General features: G+C 54.4%; 1 protein-coding gene across 4 annotated transcripts in view; it reads right to left on the bottom strand.

Moving 5' to 3' along the window:
• Nucleotides 1-14,167, bottom strand: part of Ccdc57 (coiled-coil domain containing 57) — an 82,574-nt gene extending 68,407 nt beyond the window's left edge. For 3 of the 4 annotated variants that reach the window (XM_076870931.2, XM_076870932.2, XM_076870934.2), the window contains exons 1-3: nucleotides 14,083-14,167; nucleotides 4,374-4,788; nucleotides 2,902-3,010 (exon numbers count right to left, since the gene is read on the bottom strand). In XM_076870931.2, the coding sequence (XP_076727046.2) occupies nucleotides 2,902-3,010; nucleotides 4,374-4,780 (516 nt within the window). In that variant the 5' untranslated portion in view covers nucleotides 4,781-4,788; nucleotides 14,083-14,167. Of the gene's footprint in view, nucleotides 1-2,901; nucleotides 3,011-4,373; nucleotides 4,789-14,082 lie in introns of those variants that run through there. The other variant, XM_076870933.2, reaches the window with a different exon arrangement.
• Nucleotides 14,168-16,107: the final 1,940 nt, after the last annotated feature.

The raw sequence follows: 16,107 nt of genomic DNA, 5'->3' as shown, positions 1-16,107 counted from the left end.
TTTATTCTGCCAGCATGCTATGACCAGCCAGAGGGTCTTCTCCAGATGCCAGTGTCAGGCTGTGGAACCTCCAGCCACATAAATCATGAGCCAAGGGAACCCCATTTCCTCACACATCACCCAGCACCAGGCACCCTGAGAACCCGAGCAGGGACTCAGACTCTGTGACATGGCTGCTTTGCCCTTTCGCTGGGTTCTGCTCGGCGCAGAGGGAAGGCACTGGGTGCAGATGGAGCACTAGCTGCTCAAGGACTGAGAATGAGAGCTCAGGGACCCTCAAGAGCCTGCCCACCAGCGCCCTTGCTGAGGACCTCCCACTCCTACCAACTCAGTGCCCTGGAGGGAGGATTCCGAGGAAGGCTGGGCCTGTCTGCTCCCACCCTGCTAAGTACCCTCTGCCCTGGCAGGCAGGATGCACATGACCACCTGGCAACGCAGGGCAACCTCTGCGCCAGCAGCTGTACACCCTGAGAGCACATGAGCCAAGTGAAACGGGCAGGAAACAGTCCTAGCTCGCGCAAGGGCCCACGCACAGGGGCCACATCTGGACAAAGAGGCGGTGGCCACTAGGGGGCAGGAGACCCACGCCACTGGGCCTCCCTGGCCCAGACAGAACCGCAGCCAGGCTCCCCTGGTGGGCCATCCCAGCCCACCTCAAGCTGCTCCCTGCAGGGTCCTCCTGGGACGCCACACCAGCCTGTCTGACCAGGCTCTGGCACCCCCTCAGCCCAACGTGTGCGACGTCCCCTGGTTTCCCCTGTTGGTGCACCCTGTCCTTGCCAGCACGGCCCCACCCCTGGGCCCTCCCAGCACCCCACCAGCTACTTCTGCCGCAGCCTGCTGTCCTTGAGCTGGACGACTCACACTGCTCGCTCAAACCAGCGATTTCTCAGGTCGTCCTCACAAGGGCCTGAGGCCCCAGCTTGAAGCGCCTGCCTCCCTCCCCCGAGCCCCCTGCAGCTCTCAGGGGGCCTTTCTGACCGCCCTGTTCAGAAGTTGTGTGCCACCCCACCTTGGCACTCCTGAGCCTTCCCTGTGTCCGCAGCAGGCAATGCCGTTGGCCAGGCCAGGGTACAGACGCTGCAGAGGCTCAGGGGGTCACCTACACTTCAGTGTCAGCCTGCTCTGTGAAAACAGGTGAGTCCAGGCACGTCCAGGGGTTCACACTCAACTCCAGAACATGGGAGACCTCTAGGCATGTAGCTTGTGTTTAAAAACAACAAAAAAAGCTTGTTATATGAATGAATGAATCAGTAATCATCTGGTGCCCCGTCCAGGGGCTCCTCGCCTGCGACTGACCTGGTCAAAGACTTCCTTCCTCCAGAGACCGCAGCTTGCATGTATGACCAAGGTGATAGACCTCCCAGTACCACCATCTCACTTCAGAGTTCAGGACAAGAACCGTCATCCTCACTGGGTAAATTCCACCCTGACCCACCCATGACCACACCAAGAGCTTCTGAGGTCAGACAGCACGGCAGGCTGGCCAGCATGGGAGACCCCCACTTGATAGTGGAGACTGACGGTGGGGCGTCATCACAGGCCACCCCAGAGTCGCCCTGGGCTGACACTACCCAGGAGAGACCCCCTGCATGTGTCAGCGCGTCCCCTTTTCCTGCTTCCAGGGACGGGCTGCCACCTCAAGGGATAGGAACTATGTAGGGGTCTGTAAGAGGCCACCAGAACGTGCCCTGCTTGGCCTAAGCGTTTCTTCTGCAGGTGGGCAGCCTGGGAAGCCAAATGCAGGTGGGCAGCCTGGGAAGCCAAATGCCAGGGGGCCTGCCTGCCTGCCCGCCTGCCAGTGGGAACCAGCCCTGGATGGAGCTTCTTTGGAGGTGACCGTGGCACCACTGAGGAACCCTGTAACTCACAAGCCACAACCCGTCTTCTCTTAACCACACATTTCAGGCCTCCTACCTGAGGGCATGTGGCTCTCCAGAGCTCTCGGCCACCGTCCCCTCCCTGAAGACTGGCCCATCCCCCTGGCAGCACTGTGCTACAGGACCCAGTGGGAGGCAGAAGACCGAAGTTCCAGGGCCTCCACCTCTGAACTGCGGGGGCCTGTGGGGGACACGCCAAGCTGCCCCTTCCCAGGTGGAGGCTGTGTCGCTGCGTCTGGCTCCCCCCACATCCAAGGAAGAGGCAGAAGGCCCAGTGCACCTCTTCAGATCTGAGGGCACCTACTCCCCACTGGAAGTGTCACTCTGGCCCACTTACTGAGCAGCCTGAAGTCACCATTTTGAGTGAGGCCAGAGCAGGAGAAGGCTCTGAACAAGAGAGGTGGCTCTGCCACCTGGGCCTAGTGTCCAGCCCTCGCACTGGGGCCTGAGAGGAGGGGCAGACACGGGTGCTGCCAGGGGCTTTGGCAGCCTCTGCCTTGAGGGCTGAGGGGTGAGGCCTGCTGCCATCCACAGACAAGCGCCCTCCTGAGAGAGCTCTTGGCTTGCTACTGGGACGCACAGAGCTGAACACATGAACTGGGTTGGGGGTCTCTGACCTTCTGAGCCATAAAGCTTGGCCTGTGCACTAACAGACCGTCATCAAACAGAAATGGTGTCCACATGGTCAGGCCCCAGCAAGCTGAAGACACAGGGCAGTTATGGGAAGGAGCGGCCCAAATGCCATCGCTCCCACGTCTGAGCCCTGCCTTCTCTCTCCCAGCCTGTACCTATGGCTCAGGGGCAATTCTATCAGCACTTGACCCAGAAAAGGATGGCTTGCACCTGGTCAATAGATGGTCTGCATGACCTGAAAGTGGACAGCTGCAGCATAAGGACATCTCTGGAATGTCCGTGAAGGACAGTGGTCAAGGGGAATCCTCCACTGGGCAGAACAAGGCTCTCCGCCTGGGAACCCTGTGCAACCCAGGTTTGCAGCGGGCAGCGGGGCAGCAGGCACTACCTGTCTCTGCAGAGCAAGCTCGCCGTCCAGTTCCTCGAGCTTCCTCTCCAGCCTCCACTTGAGATTCTCATACTGCTCCCGCTGGTGGCTGATCTCGCCGTTCTTGTCACTGTGGTAACCAGACACAGCACTGAGAGACCACACCACACATGCTCACAGGCACCCCTGCGCATGCAGCTGGTGCTTCACATTTGCACAGGGATACAGTGGGCAGAGGTAGCAGGACCTCTACTCCACCTGGCCAGGTGACCGCCAGCAAGAGAGAAAGCAAAACATGGAAACCCCAAATCCCTTGACTTCCAGGACTCAGGCAAAGTCTTTGTCAACAGTGGCCGACACCACCAGGCACGGTGGCCACACTGCCAGGCACGGTGGCCACCCCTGCAATCCCGGTGGCTCGGGAGGCTGAGGCAAGAGAGTTATAAGCTCAAAGCCAGCCTCAGAAAAAGCAAGGCGCTAAGCAACTCAGTGAGACCTGCCTCTAAATAAAACACAAAACAGGGCTGGGGGTATGGCTCGGTGGTCCAGTGCCCCTGAGCTCAATCCCTGATACCAAAAGCGGCCCCCCCCCAAAAAAAACCCAGTGGCCAACACCAAGATGTCACAGGTGGGAACAAGCAATCAAAAAAAAAAAAGAAAAGAAAAAGAAAAACACAGAAAATCTCAGCAGAGAAACAGATATAGCAAAAGAATTCAATGGAAATTTGAGAACCAAAAAGTACAATGACCAAAATAAATGATTCCCTGGGTGAATTCAAGAGCAGAAGGAATGTGACAGAGGACAGAACCAGTGAACTTGAAAAGACAACATTAATAACCTCATCTCAACAAAGGAAAGAAAATAAACTTGAAAAAACAAAACGAGTAGAGGCCTAGGGACCTGCGGGACAGTGCCAAGGCCTACCACTCATGCTAGTGGGACCCCAGGGTGGGAAGAGCAGCGTGGGCCTGGGCCTGGAGTCCCAGCTCTGGAGGGGCACGTCACAGAGGAGCAGAGCACTTCTACCCATTCGTTCAATTTGTTTTTGGTGTGAGAATTAAACCGAGGGGCACTTCACCACTGGGCCACACCCCAGCTTTTTTTTCTATTTTTCATTCTGAGACAGGGTCTTGCTAAGTTGCCCAGTGGCTTCAAGCCTGGGAGCCTCCTGCCTCAGCCTCCTGAGTTGCCGGGGTCACAGCGTGTGCCACCATGCCCAGTAGCTCCTTGAGTTTTGAAATTAATATATACTTTACATTAATCATAAACTTAAATGATTTATTAAAATAATATTGATCTCTAATTAGTGAATTAAATTCTAAATATTTGAAGCAGATCCTGGGTAACTCCAGAGCCTCGTGAAAACCCAGAAAGAGGCCTTCCAGGCCCTATCCTACCTGCCTTTGTGCATCATGCACTGGCCACCGAGGCCCGAGCCCTGAATCGGGGTCTCAGCTCGGGGCGGGGCGCGAGCAGGCGGAGCGGGGCTCACCTGTGGACGCGCTCCAGCTCCTGGTGGTGCTCCTGCGCCCTCCGCTGCTGCTGCTGCTGCAGCTCCTCGGTGCGCCTGGCCTCTCTGGCCAGCTCCTGCTTCAGCCTGGCCACCTCCACCTTCAGCTCGCTCACCTCTGCCTGCCGGGCCTCCTCCTGCCCCCTGGCCTGGGCAAACGCAGCGTCGTAGTGCTCCAGCTCCAGGTCCCGCTCCTCCAGCACCCGCAGGTTGTACAGGAAGTCCTCCTGCAGGCGACGCAGCTTCCCCTGGGCCTCTTCCAGCTGCTTCTGTGCATCCTGCAGAGCTGCCTCCTGCATCTGGGTGTGACGGGCCTGCAGCACCCGCCACTCCTCCTCCTTGCGGCTCAGCATCTCGCTCAGGGTCTTCTCTGAGCACAACGGCAGCATGATAGCAGCTGCAGCAAAGAGAAGGAGCAGGGCCCGCGAGCCATAAGGGACCCAGCCTTCCTTCCCCGATGCCCACTCTGCTCCCCGAGCCACGGTCAGCGCAGTCAGACGAAGCTCTGGTCAGTCTTAGCTGTCTGATCATGCACAGGTTCTGAAGCAAGGGAGCCCCGAGGCCATGGGTCAGCGCTGGACTTAGACATCAAGGACCGGTGTGTCCTGCAGCCTGGGCTTCTATCCTCCCCTCCCTATAACAGGGGTGAGGCAGTAAACCCAGAAGAGGAAGGGGGAGAAAAGTTGGGAATCTCAAGGTCTGCACACCCCCGAGAGCAGGGCTCTTAGGAGCTCCACGAAGTGTGCGCTTCACTTGTCTGTGGAGAAATTGGGCTGCAGCGACTCTGAGCACCAGCTCCCTGCCCGACCTGTGCTCTGTTCCTGGAGTCAAACTCGTTCCTGGGGGCCTGAGCTCATGGTAGTGAATCTCTGTTCTTTTATTTCCTATCCAACGTGGCCTGACATTTTGATAAAACAAGAAATAAAATGCTGGAAAAAATGATGCAAAGAAAGAAAAGAGGCCAGGTGTGGTGGCACACACCTGTAATCCCAGAGGCTCAGGAGGCTGAGGCAGGAGGTTCGAAAGTTCCAAGTCAGCCTCAATGAGGCCCTACTTCTTTTTTCTTTTACACACATGAATAGCATATCATTTTGTTGTCGTTGTTGCTTTTAGATATACATGACAGTTAAGTGTAGTGAGACACTATATCTAAATAAAAAATTTAAAAAGGACTGGGCATGTGGCTCAGTGGCTAAATGCCCCTGGGTTCAATCCCTGGTACCAAATAAATAAATAAATAAATAAAAAGGTACATGCTATAGAAGTCCATTTTGTTTTTGTTTTACCTGGTCTAGCAGGTAACATCCGATTTTTTAAAATACCAGATTCAACAACATAAAACTATTTTGCCAAACTGCTACCAAGTCTCTAAAACCCTCTTCCTTTTGTCTCTGTACCTGCCAAGGACCTGCTACCACATTCACCCCGAGGGCCTGCTCCTTGGCAGGGCACCTGGAGACTCGCCCGCACCCAACAGACAGGGGTGGCTTCTGACACACCAACCCGCTGAGCTTGGGACTTCCTGGTTTGACTCACATAGCTGGCCTGAGGCCACTTAAAGGATAGGACCCAGGACCCAGGTCCTCAGCACCCCGCCTGGGAACCATGGCTGGGTGTGCAGGCAGGGTGCAGAGCTCTGGTGCACACGGAGGAGACAGCGCCTGGTCTGATGGACCTCTCACTGCAGAAGGGCCAGCAGAGGAAGGTGACTGGCAGTCTCAAAGAGTGCGAGAGTCAGCTTCTTAAAAACACTGCCTCAGGTCATCTCAGCTAAGTGATGCAGGACATATTCACAGAAGGCCTTCCTGGTCAGGCGGGGCAGCGAGCCCGAGCAGCACAGGAGAGTGGGAGAGCCTGGCAACGCAGGCCAGTGCCTCCCGCTGCCCGGGTCGAGTAAAGCTAACATTCAGACACAAACCCCAACGGGCTGGGGCTCGGGGTGGAGCGCTCGCCTAGCATGTGTGAGGCACTGGGCTCGAGCCTCAGCACCGCATGTAAATAAACGAATAGAATAAAGGTCCATGCATGTAAAGGAGATTCAAACAAACACACAGACAGCCACCAGAGAGCCTCAGGGTGGTGTGTGTGGACACGGACTCCAGCACTCTCAGGCCAGAAGGGACCTGGAAATCAGCACAAATACGACTTTTAGAGACATGAAGTTCACTTCACTCCTGAGGTTACAGGTAACAAGAACAAACAACAAAGATCAGTGACACATCTGGCTAGCGTCCGATTTTTTAAAATATTAGATTCAACCACAAAACTGTTTTGCCAAACTGCTACCAAGTCTCTGAAACCCTCTTCCTCTCATCTCTGTACCTGCCAAGGACCTGCTACCACATTCACCCCGAGGGCCTGAGGGTGGCAGGGCACCTGGAGACTCTCCTGCACCCACCATCAGGATTGATCAAACAAGGGCTTTATCAATTTCACCGAGGAAATGGGGGTGCCCCGTGGACAGTGGGAACATCTGGGCTTCTCTGAGCTCAGGACCAGTGTTTAGAGCAGCAAGTCAGAAAGGGAACACCTCGCGGAGACCCAGGAGCCAGAAAGCCACCGATATCAGGTGTCCAATAACACACCCTCTGAAGGCCGTGGAGACCACCTACTGTCCTCCTGCATGTGTCATGAGAAAGAAGAAGGGCAATTCTCCGCAGCGCGTTCAGAACTGGAGACTTTTTGTGGAGGTCCCCCTTGTAACCAAAGAGCCACAAAGGGCAGCTGAACAGATTTCCCTGGAGAGGACATCGTAAGAGACTATTTAGGGCTTTGAGCCCGGGGTCCCTGGGTGGCAGCAGTGGAGTGGTCCCGGCTGTGGGGGCTGCGCAGCATCCTCACTGTCCTCCTCGACAGGGGTCCCTGGCACCCATGTGGCAGACAGGACAGTTTCTCACGACTGGTACTAGTGACTCCACACCTTCAGGGTCCTGAGCAGAGAGAACTCTGTCTGGACACAAACACCCAGTGGCACTCTTTTCTGGTGTGCACACAGGGGCCTGCATGGCCTCCAAGTGTTTCCAGTCCAGTGGGAGGACAGGCACGGGCACTTCCGTCCTGGTGGGATGTGGACAGGGTGTCGCTGTGGGAGCAAAACGAGGACCCAGCCCATCGAGGGCCCCTCTGCGGGAGAAGGAGCCAGCTGTGCAGAAGGAGAGGGCACAGGGCACAGGAAGGCTGAGTGCTGGCCACACGGACCATGAGGAGTGCGGGAGGGTCCGCGGACACACAGGCCCCCCAGGAGGCACAGGTCAGCAGGCCATGACCACCAGAGGTGCCAGAGTGCCGCAGGGGTCTGGAGGGGTACTTCCCACCCAGGCTGAGCAGCTCTCACTCACAGGCCAGCCCACAGCTGTCACATCACAGCAGCCTCCCTGGGCTGCAGAGCTGCCAGACACCTGCCCAGCGCAGCTCCTGGGACCCTACCAACCCCCTGAGCACCACCCACCCTACACCTTCCTCCGCCTCTCAGTTCCCCTGGCCTGTCCAAGGGCTTGGTCATCCTGCTGAACTTACCACACCCACACCTCGGCCCCCACTCTTCTTGCTCAGACCTGAACGGGCCATTCACCTTTTTGTGGCTACCAAAGGGATCTTTTGAAAACACACCTGCCCAGGGCTTCCCACCCACCCCGGGGCTCTGCCCGCACTACCACACTCCCTCAGAGCCCAGACAGATCCAGGACAGCCCCCACTGCATCTGAGCTGCAGCTGCCCTCAGCCGCATGGCCACTGCTTCACTGGGACCCTGGCCTTCCAACCCAGTGTAGCCAGCAGCCCTGGCTGGCCAGTCTGCCCAGCTCCGCCTGGTGACGGTTCTGTGGAGCATGTGTGCAGGGCCAGCGCAGGAGTCCAGCAGCACAGGCACAGGAGGGGTGGCATCGCCGTCTCCGAGTCATCCCACAGCACCACGACTCAGACTGAGGCCTCCCCCCTAAGGGCCACCCGAGGGGCCTGTCCTGGGCCAGGTTCCTCTCAGGCTCCTCGACTCAACGTGCACGTGGCCACCCACAGAAGCCACTCCTCCAGTATGGACACCAGGCCATGGCCTCCAGTTCTGCTGGGCCTCTGCTCCTGGCTATCTTCTAACCAGATCCAGTCTCCTTGGTACAGCACACAAAGGCCTAGGCAGTCCTGCCTGCTGGCAAGCCCAGGGCTGCGTTTTCATTCTGTGCTCAGCTGCTCTGACTAAAAGGCCCTGGTCCCCTTACTGGGGACACTCCTTCCCATGAGGTCTCCCAGCGCACTGGGGCCGGGCCAAGCAGGCAGCACGGGCCCATCCTTCCCTCTGCCTGTGTTGTCTCCAGGACTCTGTGGCCCACACAGAGGAGCAGCTCAGTGAGCACTGCCAGGGCCTGGGCTGTGTGAGGCACTGGGTTCCATCCTCAGCACCACATATAAATAAATTAAGGTCTATCAACTACTAAGAAAATATTTAAAAAAAAACAAGTACTGCCAGGGGCATCATCTTGACCCTGGGCGTCTGCAGGCCACAGGAGAAGCCAGCTTCTGCCAGCCCCATCAACCAGCTGCCCTAGACCCCTGAGCTCAGGGCCCAAGTGCAAGAAGCCGATGTGCAGTGCTTCTTCCTCCTTCCCCATCAGACAGCCTGCCCTGCTTCTGTGCAGACATCTCCAAAGGAGAGCCCTAGGCCTAGGCTGAAATGAACTGGCGTTAAACATCACCCATTCAGTTTGGATCCAATCTGTCAACCGACCAGCAGATGTTCCCAGAACGCACTTGGTTTTCAATAGGGACCACACAGAGTTTCTGGGGAACTAAAGAAGAAACCTCCAGAGACGGGGAACCCCTGTCAACTGGACTTCACCAGTGGTGCCCATGGTCTTAGAACCAGTGGGGTCAGAGGCAAACACACAGCACCTGCATCTCATCGCTTTGGTTTTTCTCATTTTTAAAACACTAAGCCTTTTTCTTTCTATACTGAGATTGAATCCAGAAGTGCTCGACCACTGAGCTACATCCCCAATCCTTTTAAAATCTTATTACATTTTGAGACAGGGCCTCACTAAGTTGCAGAGGCTGGCCTGGAACTTGCAAACCTCCATAGCGCCCGGCCTAAAACAAATGTGCTTCTGAACCCTCTCTAATTTAATTGGAATGTTGTAAGTATTCCTGTTGAGTCTGAAAAGCTCTTAGAAATTTCTGGCTTTAGGAAGATGGAAATAATTCTTTGTGAAAACCATGATTTCTCACACATGGGAAACTTGCAGGCCCCAAAATGATGTGTAGGCAACAGAGGCCCCATTTGAAAGATAAGCCTCCTTAGCAAATACAGCAAAGAAAATCTCAGTCCAGTCACCCCTAGGCTGGCACATGCCCTAGCATCAAGATGATGCCACTGACAGTGGAGTGGCATGTGCAATAGCCCCAGAGCTCTCCAACCCAGGGAGGTCCCTGGCAGGGCCAGGTGGGCTGTCCCTGAGCCTGGAGTTTCATCAGAGGCCAGGAGAGCCAACACAGCACATGGGAGCAACACAGGAAGAGACTTGGTGGTTGGCTCTTCCAGGTAGCAAGAGTCTATGGGATAGTGCCATGTAAGTCATCACAGGGCCAAAATCATCACCAGGGCAGGAGTGGGACCCAGGGCCGAGCGCCTCTTCTATTTATTTTTGCAGCACTAGAGATGAAATCCAGGGCATTACATTTGCTCTACCAATGAGCTACATCCCCAGCCTTTAAAAAAAATTTTATTTGGAAACAAGGTGTTGCTAAGTCACCAAGGCTGGCTTTGAACTCAAGACCCCCCAAGCTGCTGGGACTGCAGGTGCGAGCACCGGCTGCCAAGTACCTTGACAGTTGGCACCCTGCTCATTCTGGAGGATCTGGAAGGCCGTAGAGGCTGCCGGGGTGAAGGCTGCGTCCCCGGTGCAGCAGTGTTCAGAGGTGGGGATTTGGGAGGTACTGGATCGTGAGGCTCTGATCACTGGATTAATCCACTGATGGATTCATAGATCGACAGGCTGCTGGGAGGTGGAAGAAACTGGGAAGTAGGGTCCAGTTGGAGGAATTAGGTCCCTGGGGCTGAGGATGTGCCCTTCAGGGGGATACTTGGTTCCCAGTCCCTTCCTCTCCCTCTCTGCTTTCGGGCAACCACGAGACGGGCATCTCTGCCCCGCCACATGCTCCCTCTGTGGGTTCTGCGTCACCACAGTGGAGCCGGTCAGCCAGCACCAACACCGCTAACAGTTCCTCCTCTGATTTCTCTCACGTATTCTGTCACCATGATGGAAAGCAAACATGATTCTTGAGAGGAAAGGGTTCAAGGCAAAGAGTGAGTCCCAGGTTTATCTGGAAAGGAGCTGTCTGGGAGATCAAGACCGTTCCCAGTACAATGTGCTGGTAGGACCTGCCTTGCTTGGTGCTGCCCCCATCTCTCCAGCAAACTCTGCAGCTACTGCACCTGCTTAAAGGGAGGAACTTTGAATCCTCTTGTCCTTTTACAAGACTACCAGACCACAGTCAGAGGAACCTAGCCTGCCCAAACTGCAGATTTAAAAGAGAACTAATGACCCTCTGTTCAGCTGGCTGAGAGTGTGCAGCAGTTTTCTTAGGACAAACATTTTGATAAGTGCTTATTTAAGAAGTACTACATGGGGCTGGGGTTGTGGCTCAGTGGTAGAGCGCTTGCCTAGCACATGTGAGGCCCTGGGTTTGATCTTTAGTACTACATAAAAATAAATAAAATAAAAGGTATTGTGCCCAACTACAACTAAAAAAAGAAAAAAGAAAGAAAAGAAACACTCCATGAACCCAACAAAACATATGCAGTTGCAGATTCTAAAATCTAAACAAGAGGATAATTTGCAAGGTTACAGTGAGCCACTAGATGCTTATGAATAAGCAACTGGGCAGACACCCAGGGCAGTGGTTTCTTTCTACATCTTGCCTCTGAGAACTGCAGCTCAGAGACATTTGACTCTCCACTCAGCCACCAACAAGAAAAGTTGCCCACCTCCAATGCAGAAGGGCCCAAATCTATCTCAAGTGCGGAATGTTGTTGACTTGTTGTCCTGGGAATGCACCCGACAACCTTCAATAATAGATCTCATAAGACTTGAAGGCAGTCAGGTGTGGCTCACTCTCTCTGCTGGGGACAGGGAACCCACGACTGGCACTTAGAATCCAACATGGGCTGCATGAGCTGGTCAGTGCAGCTACTGTTTAATTGGGTATGCAGAACAAAAATTATGAACTTGCAACCCAAACTTTTTTTTTTTTTTTTTTTTTTGCCAATGTGTAGCCTCAACCCTTTTTAAAACCTGAAATGAGGGCTGGGATTGTGGCTCAGTGGTAACACACTTGCCTAGCATGGGTGACGCACTGGGTTCGATTCTCAGCACCACATATAAATAAATAAAAAATAAAATAAAGGTCCATCAACAACTAAAAAATATTTTAAAAATAAATAAATAAATAAATAGAACCTGAAATGAGGGACTAGCAGTAAATGAATCTTCATTCTATCACTGCACCTACTAGAGGAGGGATTACCACCCCTGTGAGGGGCATGCTGCACTGTTTTCTTTGAGTCAATATTTGCCAGAAAAGAAAAAGTGAGTAAATGAGAAATAAAAATGAAAAAGAAGTTGAAGGGGCTGGGGCTGGGGCTCAGCAGCAGAGCATTTTCCTAGAAGTGTGAGGCACTGGGTTCCATCCTCAGCACCACATAAAAATAAAGATATGCTGTATAAAACAAGAAGGAGGAGGAGGAGGAGGGGGAGGAGGAGGAGGGGGAGGGGGAGGGGGAGGAGGGGGAAGAGGAGGAGAAGAAGAAGAGGTAGAAGAAGTTGAATCTTGGAGTTAAGAACTTAATACTATATGGGCCTTTAGAACCACATAAATATTTCATGTAACAAAAAAAAAACATGAAACTTAAAATCTGTATAGATTTTAAATGAAATAGAAACAAGCGAATCTAACATTATTAAAATTAAATAATGCAAACTGTAAAACAACTTTGGAAAAATATTTTGATTATATCTTCCATATTTTGGCTATACATTTCATAAAAATGAAAACTGCACACAAATGTTATATTCTATAGTAAGTAGCTCTGATTTCCACAGGAATATGGATTAGCAAATCTGAAACTACTTTATGTATATCCCAGGACTGAATAAATCAGTAAGTATATTAAGAAAATAGGAACCAAACTGTGAGAGGTAAGGAGAAGCAGAATGAGTCCTGTGGTAACAGACCAGCTTCAGCATGAACTCAGTTCTCAGTACACAGAGACCCATGCATATACCAAACGGAGCCAGGGATCCCTACAGAAATCATGCACTCTGAGCTACATCAAGGACACAGGATGAGCCTGAGACAGCCTGTGATGCCAGAAAGTCACGAAGTGCTCCAAGATTTGGGGACATGCTCTATGGACACAGAAACCACAGAAGGGGTTTCTAAAACCTCAATCTAGAATAAATGCCAGCAATAGATTATAATCCATGAAACAAAAACAAAATAAAAACATCCATCCTAACATCAAAAATAATGAAATAAACAGGAAAATACAAAAAGAGAACTTTCTTTCTTATAGAATTTCAACTAATAAATGCAGAAGCAAGAAATTAAAAAATTAATTGTTGGACTGAAGTTGTTGGCTCAGTGGTAGAGCGCTTGCCTAGCACATGTGAGGTACTGGGTTCCATTCTCAGCATCACATAAAAAAATAAATATATTGTGTCCATGTAGGACTTAAATTTTTTAAAATTATTTTTCAAATGCCACATTAATAATCATTTTCAGGACTGAGAATGCCAGAAGTAGAAGTGCAAACACATTTCTACCCTCGGGCGGCTCCTGACTCTCCCCAGCTCCAGGAGGGCAGTGTGTGCAGACACTCCATCTCTGCCATCTTGGATCAGGGACCCTGTAGCTGCAGTGAAAAAATCCCAAGGGAAAACTCTGGAATAACAGTGGCTCTTCAGAATGACCAGGAAACCTAGCGTTTCCTGCAGAGTTTAACAGAAATTTCTTGGATGTGAAGTGTACCTCGGGGTAAGAAAGAAGACTCTAGGGTCATCCCTGTATGGATGCCACTGGCCTCCCACCTCCCCAGGACCAGTCCCAGCCTGCCACTGAGGTCCTCCGCAGGACCTGCTGAGGTCCCTCCCGCTGTGGTCCTCAGGGAGGACCCTCAAGTGCCTACATGAACCCTGTGGGTGGGGGATGGCAAGTCCAGGTGCCCTAACACCGGTAGCCCTGATCACAGCTCCTACATTAAGACGCGTGGCCACTGGCTCGGAATTCTGTCGGAAAGAAGCGGAGCAGGGTGACTCTGTGAACTCCCGAGGCGCTGCTTTCCAGGATGCAAAGTGTACAGGACACCAGTCACCCCAGGAACACTCGCAGGAGCTGAAGCCAGCGGCCCGGGAAGAAGCAGGAACCCCCGGCTCGCAGCGTCCCCACCCGAGGCACTGACAACACAGAAAGTCCCTGCGCACGAGGAACCGGGCAGCCCCGGCACCACAGGCTGTCCGCTGGGCAGCCCCGGAGGCGGGGAACCTTCCAGCCCTGCGGGGACCTAGTGCCCCGGCAGGGAGGAACCCGCCACCCCTGCGGGGACGCACCACCTGTGGGGAGTCTCTCGCCCCAGCGCGGCCCGAGCTCCACCAGGGAAAACCCGGCGGGCCCCGCGCCGCTCTCCGGCCGGCCCGCAGCAACTTACGCCGGGCTCGCCCGCCCTCGCCGCGCTTCGTCCAGGCCGCCGCACTCCGCCGCACCCCGGGACCCGCGCTCCTGATCTCCCGCTCGGCGTCTTCCGGGCGGGCTGCGTCGCCATAGCGACCCGAGTCCGTCGGCCGCGGTCCGGGTGCGCTGGAGGCGACGCTCGGGTCCCGCCGGCCGGAAACGGGAGCCGCGGCGCCGGGTTCCGGTCTTCATTCGCTCGGCCCTCCTCGCGGGCGCAGAGGGGAGCGGAGCCTCGGGGGCGACAGTGGACGCGACCCCCAGGCGGGGGGATCAGTGCGCCAGGGCTCGCACGCGTGGTCCCCGGCTTCCTCACCCAGCAGGGGGCGTCTGAGGACCGCCAGAGCCGCCTCTCCCGCCAGGGGTCGAGGGTCCCGAAGTGTTGATTTTAGCCTGCGTGGGTGGCTCGGGCGGCCGGGGCTGCCGGTGACACAGGAGGGGCGGTGGGGAGCCTCGGGCGCACAGCACGGGACAGAGCTGTCGGGAGCCAGGACTGCCCTTGGGGGGTGTGGAAGGCTGCACGTGGGGACCTGCGGAAAGAGCGCGGGTTAAGGCCCTGTTCTCCTCCTGCCTGGGGGCAGGAGCCACACGAAGCCCTCCCGGAAGGGCTGCCTGGGATCCCACGCTGCCATGGGTTCAGCCAGATGCCCAGGTATTGGGAGAATGTCCCCCAGGTTCTTGGTGCCTGTGGGCTGGGTGGGAGAACTGGGGATGGAGTAGGCGTTGGGTTAGTGGGAAGAGCCCAGACCCAGGGCTCCTGGCAGGCTCCTGTCAATCATTCAAATCCTCCAAAGGAGTATCTGTTCTCCTTATCCTTTTACAGATGGGTACACTGAGTCCTGGCCCTGAGACCGAGCCAGATCTTTTGCATAGGGCAACATGGGTGTCATCCCTACATCGCACCTGCCACCGGTAGCCCTCCCCCCACCCTCCACTAGGTGCTTTCCGTCTTTGCTGTCCCCATTCTCTGGGCTCATACATGGGGCCCTAGCCGGGACCCCTCTCTGGCTCCTCTGCTCTAACCCTTATCCTTCTGCCCTTACCCTCTGCTTCTCCCCGTGTGTCTGTCTCTGGCTGGATGAGAGCTTGTTCTGTTGGGAGGCAGGGCCCTTCAGGGGTTGTGCGGCCCAGGGGTCAGCTCCAGGACTAGATGCATCCACAAAGATGCCCACACCCCCTGCCTCTGCCCGATCTAGCTCTGCTCCTGGGTGCTTCTGTTGGGGGTGGCAGGTTGAGTCGGAGCCTCCAAGTCCATGAAAGTTGAGGGGAGCCTGCCTGAGCTGGGTGCCTGAGGAGGTGCTGCACCACCCAAGAGGTGGTGTGCATGTCTCGGTTTCCTCACCTATAAAGTGGGCATCTACCAGAAACCAGGTGCCATGGACCACATTGTGTCCCCCAAAAGTTATATGTGGAAGGGGATGGAGTTGTGGCTCAGTGGCAGAGCACTTGCCTAGCATGTGTGAGGCACTGGGTTTGATCCTCAGCACCATATGAAAATAAAATTTACTTAACTAAAATTTTAACAACTAAAATTGTCACATTCTCGGCGACAAAAACACTCAGGGTCACTCCAGGGGAACTGGGCCGCGCAAAATAACCACACAAGAGACAGAGATACCTTTTTCTTTGGGGGTCCTCTGACCTTAAGAATCTGCAGAAAGAGAGAGAGCGAGCAGGTGCTGACCCCTTTTATTGAGGAGAAGCTATTCAAATGAGGCAGGGGGTCAGGTTTCAGGGGGCTGAGTCTAGCTTCCTGATGTCTGCTGTCAGCAGGTTGACTGACATCTAGGTAGGCCACACCCAAAGACAGAGCAAGAGAAGGAGACCCACAAAGGGGGTTTCCATGGAACATTCTATCCCAAACAGGGCAAGGGGTTAATATCACCAAGGAACAGGTGAGCACAGCTCTGATCAGGGAAGGAAAATGCTGGCCACTCAGTGTGATGGCCTCCCACATAAATTTTTTTAAGAAAGTTACACGTTGAAGCCATAACCCCATTGGGAC

This window comes from Callospermophilus lateralis, chromosome 11, assembly GCF_048772815.1.
Source record: "Callospermophilus lateralis isolate mCalLat2 chromosome 11, mCalLat2.hap1, whole genome shotgun sequence".
Lineage (NCBI taxonomy): Eukaryota > Metazoa > Chordata > Mammalia > Rodentia > Sciuridae > Callospermophilus > Callospermophilus lateralis.
This window is presented reverse-complemented; position numbering and strand designations above follow the sequence as displayed.